The 13,970-nt window shown below is 33.6% G+C and overlaps 1 protein-coding gene across 4 annotated transcripts in view; it reads right to left on the bottom strand.

The window, feature by feature from the left end:
• Window positions 1-13,970, bottom strand: part of LOC141707287 (intermembrane lipid transfer protein VPS13) — a 62,032-nt gene that overhangs the window by 36,345 nt on the left and 11,717 nt on the right. For all 4 annotated transcript variants that reach the window (XM_074510360.1, XM_074510361.1, XM_074510363.1 and 1 more), the window contains exons 9-17: window positions 11,189-11,393; window positions 8,311-8,379; window positions 8,150-8,229; window positions 7,052-7,201; window positions 6,137-6,200; window positions 4,645-4,746; window positions 4,277-4,480; window positions 4,076-4,200; window positions 3,385-3,535 (exon numbers count right to left, since the gene is read on the bottom strand). In XM_074510360.1, coding sequence (XP_074366461.1) covers window positions 3,385-3,535; window positions 4,076-4,200; window positions 4,277-4,480; window positions 4,645-4,746; window positions 6,137-6,200; window positions 7,052-7,201; window positions 8,150-8,229; window positions 8,311-8,379; window positions 11,189-11,393 — 1,150 coding nt within the window. The remainder of the gene's footprint in view (window positions 1-3,384; window positions 3,536-4,075; window positions 4,201-4,276; window positions 4,481-4,644; window positions 4,747-6,136; window positions 6,201-7,051; window positions 7,202-8,149; window positions 8,230-8,310; window positions 8,380-11,188; window positions 11,394-13,970) is intronic.

The raw sequence follows: 13,970 nt of genomic DNA, 5'->3' as shown, positions 1-13,970 counted from the left end.
ATGATGTAGGACATTTATCGGAGATTAAGTGACAAGATATACCTGCATGAACAGAATGAGCTGTAGGTGGAGTGGTGTTCAGTTGAGACATCAATTGACGGAAAATGTTTAGTGCTGAAGCAGTCATTGCTCTTGTAGAAGACTCACATTCTGACACTGTATGATGGGCATTAAAGGGAGTGCTTCCCGTGCCTATGACCGGGCCTCTTCCAGATGAGAAACCTCGATAACTTCCTCGGGTGTGTCCTCCTATTCCCCGGATTCTGAGATGAGGGTGCAAGATAAAGCAATTCTCACGAGTGTGGTACATCTTGTTGCAGTAGTCACACTGAGGAATAAATTTTACACCCGGTAGAGCCACTGGAACTTTTTGGTTTTACTGTCACACGTTGTTGAACACTTCCCGTTAAGAGTGCAGATCGATCAGATAAAGTCGTAGGAGTCATACTTTGCTTTCAACTTTCCTCTAACCGGACACGTCCATATGCATCCTCTACAGTAGGAAAAGGAATCTGTCTGATAAGTTGATTTTTAATCGAATCATATTCATTTGACAGTCCATCAAGAAATTTCATCACTCTTTCTTTTGTCATCATCTTCTGATATTTTTCTTGATCTTCAACATGTTTGCACTCAAATATAGTGTAATGTCCCAACTCGCTCCATGGTGACGTAAGCTCTGAGTAGTATTGCGCAAGTGTTCGATTTCCTTGAACCAATGCAAATATCTTTCGGTTCACCTCGAATCGTTTGTCTACATATCCGGAGAAAGAATAAGTTCGGGCGAGAGAATTCCACACCTTTTCAGATGTATTAATAAAGATATAGCTCTAGCGAATATGTACCTCCATAGAGTTAAACAGACCATGGCATTTTTTCAGAATCTCAATCATCAAAACTTACATCGCTTTCCTCATGTTGCTTGGCTTTCCCATTGATATATTGCATCAATTTGTGGGATTTTAACGCTATTGTACAAGCTTTCGTCCATTCAAGAAAAAAAAATCCGTCAAATTTAGGACTCACGTATGGAATATTATGAAAGTCGGACTCACTGTTGCTTACAACAGTGTTGTCACTAGTGGCCGACACATTTACAACTTCTGCCATTTTAATGATTCAAATGACACACCCATTATATAAAGTCGAGCCTTAACTAACGATATATATGAAGTGTAATCTGTTTTAATAAATTAAAAAGCAGAACATATAGTAGTAATGCAGATTGAGTAAATAGTGGAAAGATATAAATGAGAGTTTCTCAGATTCGAAAGAGTGTACCACGTATAGATTCGAATTGGTCTGAGTAATAGCTTTCCCTGGAGACAACCTGCCAGAAAGTGGCCAGAATTAATCCCACGCGCCGGCGCGTGAGGCGTATGGTAGGCGTCAATGGCGCATAGGTCGGAGCGTGGCAGCGCGTACCTGAGCTTTTGAACCGGAAGAAAACAGTGAGGTTGTCCGGTAATCTTCTTCAATTGGTATGTGTCTGGACTTGGTTTAATCGAGTTTTTTTAAATAAAAAAAACTGGGAGTTTCAGAAAAAAGGTTGGCCTGACTTCGTTCTTCTTAAAGAACTGAAGCAGATGTTATGGATTGATATAATCTGGCCATTTACTTAGTTACCGACTTACCGTGCTCTGATACTATCTCAGATTGTGTATATCAGCTGTGTGTGTATGTGATAAGGGAAGGAGAGAAAGGAAAGAAGAGCAGTAGTGTATGTAGTGATATATGTTGAAGAAGAGAAACTCAGGAACTATGTATATATTAATATTGGTTATGTATATATTAATATTGGTTGTAATTACAATGAGGGGGGCTGCTCTCCTTATATAGGGAGTAAAACTTGGTCCCCAATATTGGAATAGTAAAACCTGTCTAATAACATAAGCATGCTGACATCATGTTGCTTACATCATCTCTAACAATAAGGTATTTGTGAGTACTAAGAGTTAGGCAATCAAGAGGCACATGCAGAGATTAGAATGTTGTGTAACATGCGGAAAGAACATCAAATGATATCTTTCCCACAGTAGGATCGCACCTAATGCAAGCTAAAGGAAGTGAATATTCTTGTATTTTGACCATGTCTGCAAAAGACTGACAATGGAACTTGAGCAGAGTCGAATGTGTTTTGGACGAGGCGGTGAAAAAGAGAGGCCCGCTATAAAAGATGAGCAATTAAGCCTAATCATGATTTTCTTAAAAACTTGTAGACGCCGCATCAAAGTACTAGAATTTTATAGCATATGTAATCCAAATTATTAAATAGCAGTGTGCAGTTTTAGGCGCAAATGCTGATTTGAGTACATACTTCCATTCTATTGTACGGTTTGTGTAATTGTCGTGTCTTTATTTTCTAATAACATTTTTTGAGATTTTAACATTTTTTTCCCAAGGGTGTTTCAAAGGAACTAACTCTAGCTAAGGGGACCGTATACATCTGCCCTCCTAGTATCCTACCTCCAAATGGGATAAATTGGGTATCTTCATGTGGTTTGTACATGAGTAAACATAACTGCTAATATGGACCAGAAACAAGTCCTGTTGCTCACAGAAACCCAAAGCTTACACATATTTCTAATAAAATGTGGGGAGCAAGCACAAAGCTACATCAAGAAAACACTGATAAATCATAAAATCATAGTGATAAAGCTATGAGACGTTATACTAGGCTTAACCACATACTAGCGTTAGCAATGAATGCATGAATGTAAACGAGTACCAATTTTAATTATCTTAGCCATATATAAGTCTTGATATTCGACCCAGCCGAACAGGGACCTGTAGATGTACATCCTATAAACATTGCTCGGGATAATTGATAATTAATGACACTTATTAATCTATGAAATTTCATCCAAGAACAAAGGGAAAGGTTGTACCAAGATGAAGGATATAATATTCACTGATATTGATAAGTTACCCACACAAAACGTAAAGGTACTTGTTCAGTTTACAGGAGAAAAATAATCCACCACTAAGTTCCTTAGATAGCTAAATCAACAGTTGGCTAATGACAAATGGAGTACAATTAGGATGCAATAAGTAATTAGAACTAGAACCACGTATTAATGTTAATCATATGCGATAGAATAATAACAATTTGTAGATTTTGAAAATGCAGTAGTACCTCTAGGCATCTAAGAGCAATTATATCAAAATTTGAACGCTGAGAGTACTAGCTTCAATCATACTGCTACAAAACTTTGAAATAACACTAGATAGGGATGCTTTAAGCCAGTGCAATTTTGTTATACAAACAATTGCAATCTTTCTAGGGTGTTGCATTGTTAAGATAGAGAAACTCATAACTAAATTAATAGCACAACATAGTGAGTTTAATCACAAAACAAAAAACGACTTAAATTGTATACATACCCTTCTTATAACTAATATGACTTGCTTGCTTGATGGATTAACTATTTTAGCGGATTTGATTGTGGAAGTAATTACTGCAGATTTCTCCCACATCTTGCATTCAATAAAAACCCCTTCAAAAAGCAAATCAGCAATAGGACGATCAGGTTTCCTGCATATTTAAGCAAGGTAGGATTGTAAGTATTGCTAATCTCCAACCAGAGGTCAAAAGTTAAATTGTATCAAGGCTTGAAAGTAATTATACTGACTTTTGCATATGAGTTAACTAATTTTTCAGGTCAACGAAGAGCTAATTGTACAGGTAACACATTTCCGACATGTATAATGTGTTTCAATTTATCAAACTAACACAGTATTGATAACTGAGCGATGCATGATCCTAATTCATACACCACGTCTTAAGAGAGGGAGAAGGAGCAAGGGGGAGGGGGAAAGAGACCTAAGCATAAAGAGCATTAGAATATCGTGCCAGATATCCTCATAAACAGAAATATAAGCAAACAATCTGAGCCTCGAAGATAAAACACTAGAAATATATGAACCTTTAAAAACCTTTCACTTTTACTTGGAATACAACCATACAGAATATGGATACACTGATGACAAATATAATAACATATACAGAAAATGTACTGTACAATGACTAATCATTAGCTAGTATCTACAATATGTAAGACAAAGAATTTCATACATGCTCCTTAGTGTTGCAGTAATCTGATGAATGTTGAACTTCATTGAAGATAGATAGATTTCATCTGAAGCTGTCTCCCCACTCAAAGCAGGTACTGAATAAAATTTTGTTGCCTCGTAGATATCCTGCACAAATAAATAGGGTATTAATATATCTGGGGAAAATAGATGATGTTCAATACTGATATAACTTAATACTTACCTTAATAACTTCATCTGAAACAACACCAGAAAACTGACTAGAATCATCTGTTCCTCCAGCACCGAGCATGCCACGTGATAGCCAGTTTAACCATCCACGTGGCTTACTAGATGAGTGCTCGTCTTCTACTGAATTATCAGCAGCAAAGTCGACAGCATTAGGACCAGTAGCTCGAAAACTAGAAGGAGACTCTTGTAGATTTTCCTACAAAAATAAACTCAACCACTTAGCAGCGGCCATGGAAAAAATAAATGGCCACTGAAAACAAAAATGATTTGCAATTAAACAAATGGAAAACAGAATATCGTAATAATATACATTATGAAGTTAATTAACTAGCTGCATGATATATATCGCAGTGATCAAACCTCAATCTCACATTCTGCAACAGATCTATAATCTAAGATTTCATCTAAATCTGCCTCTTTCTCAATCTGCTCCAACTCCCAAAGAACATCATCATCAAGCAGCTGACACATAAAGAAGTTAGTGAATAACAGATTGAAACCAATCAACATAAAAAACATGTATAAATATCTAAGAGCTTTACCTTGAACTACATTTATTTGATTTAAAAAACTGAAATAAATCAAAAGAAGTAGTACTCTATCTGTGGACCTCTAACGATTATATAACGCAGAACCCAAAGTAAAAATATTATAACAATAACAATTTCGCTTGTGGATATAATAGAAGAAAGCATTTCAGTGGTCTTCTCAATCTAAAACATTACAGGCTACAGCAATAGCAAAGTCAAACAACAAACAGAACTCAAGAAAAGGCATCATGCCAACTTAGGTTTAGAAGTGTCTATAGCCTCTGAAAACATAAAGTAGCAGGATATTCTGTTCTAATGACGGAAGAACTTCTACAAGAATACTATTCAGTACACTAAAATATTATAGAGCTTGATGCTCCTAAGTACGAACCCAACTAAATTAGGTGAGTACGAAGACTTTTTAATGTTAATACACGAGGGGAATATCTGTAACTACACAAATTGATTAAAAAATTTCTAATTCTATCAATAAAAGACATTATGCACACATGTAACTCCCCTAAGTACGTACTTAGGGGCATTTTTCTCAATATTATAATGCTCTCTGCTCGCTAGAAGGAAAGAGAATGGGTGGGAATGGACTGCAATTGGTATCATTTTTTCGTATCTAAAATTTGATTCATTCTTTCCACTATACTATATCTACCAATTTAAAACAGAGCTCAACACCACCAATTAAGAGGAATGCTCAGTATCCCACCCTACTCATTCTCTTCTTAGACCTCGTTAAGGAAAAGGTACAATCTTTTTTACATCCTTCTCTTCCACCTTTAATTTGTTCACATTTTTTCTTCCATTCCCTCCAACCAAAAACAGCACAAGTATCGACCAGAGAGTAGAAAATGACTCCATCAGGAATATACAAAGCAAAGTGCAAAGCAGGTGTAACAGGTGAATAACTATTACAAAAACTCACAAACTTACTTAAAGCTGAGACAACATTGATTTCTACAAGAACGAATGCTTCAACAATTTCCAATTCATTTTTTGGTCATTTATACAGTAAGTTATTTTTCTGAGATTATGATTTAATTGTTCATTGGCCTCTCACATGATTCTGTTCTTCGGATCCATGTAGGAGAGAGTACTTATTTTTGCAAAAGAATTTTTGTGAAGTCTTACATTTCCTATATGTTTGAATTTGCTATCATAATCACTTCATTTACTTTCTTCGAAATATTAGATTGAAGCTAGGACTAGGAAAATTGTTTAATAAACAATACAACAGGATATATTATTCCGAAAAAGAAGTAATCCACAAGATACATAAGCTTCTCTGTATAGTAGGTTAAGAGCCTCACCAGTTCTTGTCGAAGACATTCCAATTTTGTTTTGTACAGTTTCACATACTTGTGACGACGGCTTCTGTTCATGTGAAACTAAAATTAAGGGTTTGAACAATGTGCTTGCGATATTAAACAGAAACAAAAAAAAACGCAATCAATTCTATTACAATAACAAGCGAAATGCATGTCTGTAGACTACTTATGAGTTGTATTTGATCACCAAGAATCACCTTAAGCGAAGGATTTTTTGTGATCTCTGATCCTAAATATGCCGAACTCTGTTTGGATAGCAAAGCTGAGAGGCCTATTAACAAACATTAGATTTGTTGTGAACTTATATTTTAACTATTTTAAAAATCTTTGCATTGTCTTCTTAAAAATGGTGCTAAAATCTAATAATGTTATCTTAAAAATCTATATTTGCATATTTCAAAAGGAAATCGGGAAACCGTTCTGTTAATATGACAAAAAGGGATTGACACATAAGTAACTCATTATTAAATAGCTCTGGGAAAAATCAGGAGAGCACAAGCTGTGACTAAAGACACACTTATCTTTTACATACTCTTTATTTGTTTCTGCAAGAACATTCAGAATGTAGAAGTCTCTTAGTGTTGCGTTAAGATAAAGTGCATATATATTATTCTTGACTTCTGCAAGACGAAAGTTCACACTAAATGATGCTCTCCATAACAAGGATTATATTGTCAATATCAAAACTTCATAATGTACATTTCAAATAGACTCTGCAACAAGCTAAAAGAGAAAACTCTCCACAATATACTATAACATGTCCTGTGACATTATTCATCAATTATTACTCAAAGTAAAAAAAATTGTGGCTAATGTGATAGCTAAATAACAGATAATGATGCCTTCCCTTTGTGGAGCAGGTAAAGAAACTTATTTTCCAATTAACAACAAACTTACAGCCGTTCACCAAGGTACTTCCATGATGTTTTCCTCAATCTTTTACAAACATCTGATAACACAGACTGTTGAGCATACTGCCACCACAATATTTGCCAGCCCTCGAGTTTCTTAGATAAAGGACTAGCCCAGGGTCGATATTGCCCATACCTACATCATAAATAGCCAACAGTGATACCTTAGAAATGAATGTAAGTATAACATATCACTGGTGCTTGTCATTCCTTCCACAGTGGTCAATATGTCATAAAACTAAAAAGCTATTTATCAAGCAAGTAAAACTGTTTTCAGAATATACTGCATTAAAAGAAAAAAGATGATAGAAGCCAAGAAAAAAAAAAGGATAGTTTTCAGTGAAAGCCGAAAATTGCATCATTCAAGATCACAAAGATAGAGGGAAGATTGCACGCACACCTGCGCAGTACCAGCAAAGCTCTATCGTGACATTGACAAACAAATTTATTTACATACCTAACCAGTTTCACTCAATAAATTAAAATTACATAATTATTTTCATATAGTCATAGCTTGGTGCTCAAGGGAGGCTATAGCATTAAATTCGATACTTAACAAATTTTATATCATAAATGAACCAAACTTAGTTTATTTATAAGACCAACCGATAAGCATATCAAGGTTTTTACCGAAACATATATGCCTTCATGTATGGCTTCAAAACTGACGTCCTCAAGGATCTGGTAGTAAGAATATACTTTATATGGTGAAACTAATCATAATTAAGGAAAAACTAAATTATATTTCTTTTGTATACTACTACTGGTGTAATAAAAAGTTTCAAACAAAAAAAATCTCAACAAAGCCCGTACAAATCAAAAGCCGGAATGCTTGAGCAGTGGTAATAGCAAGGAATTTGGGTCTGTCCGTTCATCAATAGAGAAAACAACCCCATATAATTAAAGATTCATGTGACTTTACCCAAAAAAACAAGTTTCGCTACATAATTGCAAATTGGCATTCCGATATAAAAAACAAGTTAAAAAACTAATTCGCATGATGATGACACCAATAACCCTAGTGTAAGAACTAGTCTGATGTATGTATGCATGTATGAGAGTTATGCTCCCTTTGTTGTATTACCTCTCTCTCAAACGACAAGTGCTTAAATAATCATAGAGATTCAATATTTCTTGCAACTGCATCTCATCCAGGGAAATGACCTAAATAAATTGAGCACGTGAGTAACAATTAATCTGAAACTTACATATTTATGTGAAAACTCTAGTTCAGTATAAACTAACCAAACTAGTTAGGTTGAAATCGATGGAATATTGTGGAGCATCACTCTCGAGCTTTCCGGGTCTGTTCACCTAAAATATATACATAATTACACATACATATAGAGAAAATCATGGGCTACATAATCAGCAAAAAGAACTTATTGGCTACATCTGATATGAGTATGTAAGCTTATGTATACTTTTAGCATTAGGCTACTAACATAGCATCCTGTCAATAGCAAAATTATAATGTCTATATTATAGCACTAGTAAAATTCTGAACATAAGATATGCAATGGAATTTTTATGGCTTTAATTATCTTTAGGAATCCAGATAGTTATAAGAAATTACTTCCAGTTTCCACAATATCAATATCAATCTTCCTCCAACATAAGGAATTACTATCATCTTATTAGATCTGCTCTTCGCGAATCCCAGCATAACATTGTGTCTGATATTTCTTTTGTGTTCTCATTGTCGATGTTTATTCAAGGGAGATTCGCCAAACCTCATCCTACATCAAACATACTTCACCTGGGATATATTTGTTTGAAGGGACTATTGTCAGGATCTAGGGTTTCTGATTTTGAGTTTTCTTAGCTTTATATTGTTTTTGGTGTTTTTGATAATAGAGAAGAGTAAAACAAGTAGAGATTTTTATTCAAGGGAGATTCGCCAAACCTCATCCTACATCAAACATACTTCACTTGGGATATATTTGTTTGAAGTGACTATTGTCAGGAACGAGAGTTTCTGGTTTTGAGTTTTCTTAGTTTTATAATGTTTTTGGTGTTTTTGATAATAGCGAAGAGTAAAACAAGTAGAGGTATAGAGAATTAAACTAGAAATGAAAGAGAAACAGCTACAGATTGCTGATTTTTAGAGAGAGAGAAGTGGTGGAAAAGAATTTCCATGTTCTGATAATAGATTCAACAAAACAAAATTACAAACCCTCGATACTATTTATACTACAACTTACACAGGAGAAGTACTATGATACCCCTTTCTTAACATATTTTAATAGTGCCCTTACTAATATATGCTCCTATTAATACACACAATTGCCTATCCCTGACAACTATAGTCTAAAAATTAGTATCCCGACAATATAGTCCCACCATTACAATCCTTGGACTAATGGTCCTTCAGATAGTCCAATCCCATTGTTGCAAAGTTTTGTTAAAGGATTAAATTCAAAAGGATAATTATATCCCTCCTTCGCTCAAACATTCATCCCTACTATAGTTCTTATTAAATCCTAGCAAATCCCTGAATCATAACCTTGTGCTAATTTTACAAAAAAAAACAGGGGATAAAGGTTATAAACATAATCCAATTTACAAAAACATCATAAATTCATGATTTTAAAGGTCATCATCCTATCTCATACTTAATCCTCTCAAACTTGTAAACTAAGAAAAAATGTCACAGGGGTCTAAACAGAAAGACGCCTTATTCTCGTTTACATCATCAATTTATTCCTAAAACAAACAAACATAGCCTTAGTATTCTCAAGAATAAAGATTAAAGGTGGATTTCTTTGCTTTAATTTGAAGATGAGAAAACAAATCAAACAGGACTATATCGTACATACGTACATCTTCCATATCTACACACATCAACAACAAAGATGTACACACAAAACTGACTCTCAAGGCAGAAACGTAGCATGAAAAGATTAAAAAAACAAAAATCTTTGTGCACAGAAATACACCGACTACTGAAGATGACGAATAGCTACAAGATTTTGGAACAGAGTAACACATGAACCTAAATGTATTTCCAATATTTACAATTTATGAAAAATGCAAAGGGAAAATAATTTATTTACAAGAGTAAGTCGAGTCAGTTGACATGGTACTGCTAGCCGACAAGTAAAACAAAAATAAATCATATTTGTCAGATACCTCATTGTCAAGGATCATTTTCGCATCAAGTGTAGATTAAGTGTAAAACTTTTTATGTTCGAAGCAATACCAGTCATTTTTACAATGCCACAAGTCAGTGGATATGTCAATGTCAATGTACATAAGTGTATATAAGTAAATGAGTCAAATAAGAAACGGTTTTGATTTAAAACAATTCAATAGTTTATGTAAGTATTTAATTTGATATAAAACAAATCTTACAAGTGTGAAGTTTGACCAAAAACATATGATATGGGGAAACAATTAAAAATAGTTTAAAAATAAGTTTACATATATAACTGCTTCTTTCTCTTCTCTCTTCCGTTCTAACAAGTGGGGATTCAAGAAGCATGTACGGTTCTCTAGTTCATTCAATTTGGGTTATTTTTTGCAATTTTTGATTCCATCTAGAAGGGGTTTTACTCGGTCACTGACCCAAACCGTCAAGCTATCAGTCGCTAAGCCGAAACCGTCTAGTTACAGGATAAGCGGACTAGTTGACTGCTTCCATGACAAGCCGAATAGCTGACCGAGCTCCCCATAGAAAACAAAACTAGACCCTAAACTTAGTCTGACGACTCCATAACCATGTACAGCAATTACTTTCAAGGCTGGATCTCTAGATTCAATTAGTCAGTTAAAATTGAGCAATTAACACCCAAATAAAAGAGATCCGTACAGATGTCCTTCAAAACAATCTTCTTTTCAAAAAAAAACTGGCTAGTGTGGCTACACAATGTTAAGCTACCCTTCACATTGGTAAAAGAATACTATGTTCCATATTGTAATCGTTTTGAGTTTTGGCACGCATGCTGATATGTAAAATAGATATAGATATAACTAAAAAAATCGATTCTGATTAACAAATTTATATTTTCAATTAAAATGAGAAGTATAATAATATTACATAATATTTATCTCACAATTTTAGCAGTTTATTGGCTAAAATAGCAGTTCATGATATTAAGATTCTAGTAACATAAATACGTACCAAAAGGGACACTGATAGATCAACCGGAGCCAAGACATTTATATGTCCCTCGTGTAGGTACTTTCTATTGTCAACAAACTCAGTTCCATCACTGCCAATCCTTGTTCCATCAGGAGTTCCTAGGAAAGTCCTACAGTAGATTTCTAAGCTTTGAACTTCAACAAGTTTTGTAACTTGATTACCTCTCGCCTTTCCACTTGAAACCCTGAAAAGATAGGAAAATAAATGTCACATGTTATCTATTCCTTTCCCGAGAGTGATAGATACATTCTTGCTTTTAGTTTTCCTTCCAATATAATTATGACCAGACATGAGGCCAAGATCTGCATAGATACAGCATAAGAAACAGTTCTTTACCTAACTTAAAATCTTAACAAAGAAAATTTTGAAACTTCTAAAATAACTAGCTCTGTAGCCCGTGCGAGACACGGGCATGTTCTAAAATATTACAATATTTTTTATTAATTTCAGTATCTTTTTGGGATATTTAAAATTTTAAATTAGTGATAAATATTGGCGGTTACCAATCTTATTTTTTATGTGTTGTATTCAAAGAAGTTCCCAATGGCAATTATTTTATTGTCGACTTGTTTGATACTCCATAATATGTTTTTTGTATTTTGTGTTGTATTGGTGGTAATTTCGTGTAACACACATGCATAGTGTATATGTGACTATATACTATCGACGTAGCAATATATAATTTGATCTGCAAAAAAATATTTTTTATGTTGTATTGATAAGAATTTCATGTATTATACGTGCATGATGTTTTAAATGTGATTATGTTATTGTCTATTTTGTAAGTAAGAATTTGATACTCATAATAATCAGTGTTCTAAAAATCGGTCTAGGCGGCCGCCTAGGTGGCGCCTAGGCGCTAGGCGGTGGTAAAACGCCCCGACTCGGATCTAGGCGGTGATTTAGGCGTTTTTTCAAAAAATCGGGTTAAAATCGGGATTAGGCGGGTTAGGCGGTCAAAAATCGGTCCTAGGCAGTCTAGGCGGAAAATAATTAATTTATTTTTTACGTTTTTATAATTTTAATTCATTAATTTCATAATTTCACACAATATCATGTCAATTTCTAATATAAAGTATTTGTAAGAAATAACAAGTAATCTAATATATTTATTTTCTCACTTAAAATATAAAAATAACATATTATAATTAATTTAAAAGTGTGAATTAGAATATAGTTAATATTGTAAACTCAATAATTAGTACATAACGCATGTCAAATGTGTAAATATTGTTCAATACCATTCTAATTTTTTTTCAAACAAATATTTGACATATTGGTCATTATATAATTATAAAAATTAAAAATAATATTTATATTCTTCCGATTAATCGGTCCGATTAATCTCCAACTTGCCGATTAATCTCTCGAAGGTACCCTCACCGCCCTGGCACACCTAGCGATTTCTGGAACACTGCTCATAATATGTCATAAATAATCGTATTAAATTTCAAACAGTTTTAAAAAATATAATGTTTTGCAAGTGTACTCTAAAATTAGTGAGTGATGTTTTTTTTGTCAGCTACTTAAACCATGATTAATATGATACATGTTATTAAAAAATTTGATGTAATTTAATCATGTTTATATTAATAAATATCTGAGATATCTAATTCTTAATTTTATTAATAACTTTTTAAATGATATATATAATTGAAAGTAACATATGTATGCATATATATGTAAGTGTGTGTATATATATAGTTATTAATTACAAAATAATTAATATGCATTAATGAAGATTAGCTATTAATGGATATTAAATACAAAATAATAAATAGGATAAGGGTTAAACTTGTCATTTTACATTGAATAAATTGTCTCACCCAACCCCCATTTGTTCTATTGTATATATAATAGATTTTAAATACTCACAAAACAGCTGCCTGCAATTCATATGACTTCCATCCAATTAATGGAATAGAGTATCAATATGTTTCATAGTTGTACTCCCTCATCTTAAAACTACTCAAAATAACTACCTTCAGGGTTCAAGGATAACCTAACTTTACTTAAATTAAATAAATGGCACATGGGGAAGGTGTTTGTATGCAATAGTTTAAAGGTTACATTGCATCTATAGCTACAAATAAAAAAAAAGGTAATCTTTTTTCTGAAAAAAAAGGTAATGGCATGATAGTGAATGTTACTGATTGATGATTCATTAAAACAATAACCAAAAATGCCTTTCATAAGTATATTCAGTGTTTTCCGTTTCTTCGCAACTGCTAAGGGTAGGTGGACTCGTTGCTCTCTGATTTCGGATCTGATAAAAGAGATTTCAGTTCGAAAAGCATCTGAAACTTTGGGGGTTGATTATAATTCTTGGAACAGTAAAGGAACCTGCAAGCTAAGGGACTGGTTTATAAATTCGGAAATTTGAGAAACCACATTTTTCAACATATCACGCACTAAACTCTAATTTTGGTAGATATGATAATCCTGTAATAAACATTGTGCTCAGTTTTTAAAATTAAAAGTGGATTGCAGTATCTTAAAGTAATTGTGTAGCTTAAAAGTAGAATGGGTTGGGCTTAATGTGCACTGATGGGCTAAATTAAAAAAAAAATAGGATAATTTCATTGGGTTACACAGCAGTGGCAGCAAAAGTTAGATGATGGCATCCCGGTTTTCTATCTCACTCCTTTCTTCCCACTCCTTCCTTCCCGAGTCCATTTTTTCTTCTCAACATCTACGTTTGTTTAATCTACCTTTTGTCTTCTGTTTGTCCCTCCTATTTCTTCTGTATTTTGGATTTATC

The sequence above is a fragment of the Apium graveolens genome, chromosome 2 (genome assembly GCF_009905375.1).
Source record: "Apium graveolens cultivar Ventura chromosome 2, ASM990537v1, whole genome shotgun sequence".
In the NCBI taxonomy this organism is placed as follows: Eukaryota; Viridiplantae; Streptophyta; class Magnoliopsida; order Apiales; family Apiaceae; genus Apium; species Apium graveolens.
The sequence above is the reverse complement of the archived record's forward strand: the minus strand, read 5'-3'. Positions and strand labels throughout refer to the sequence as shown.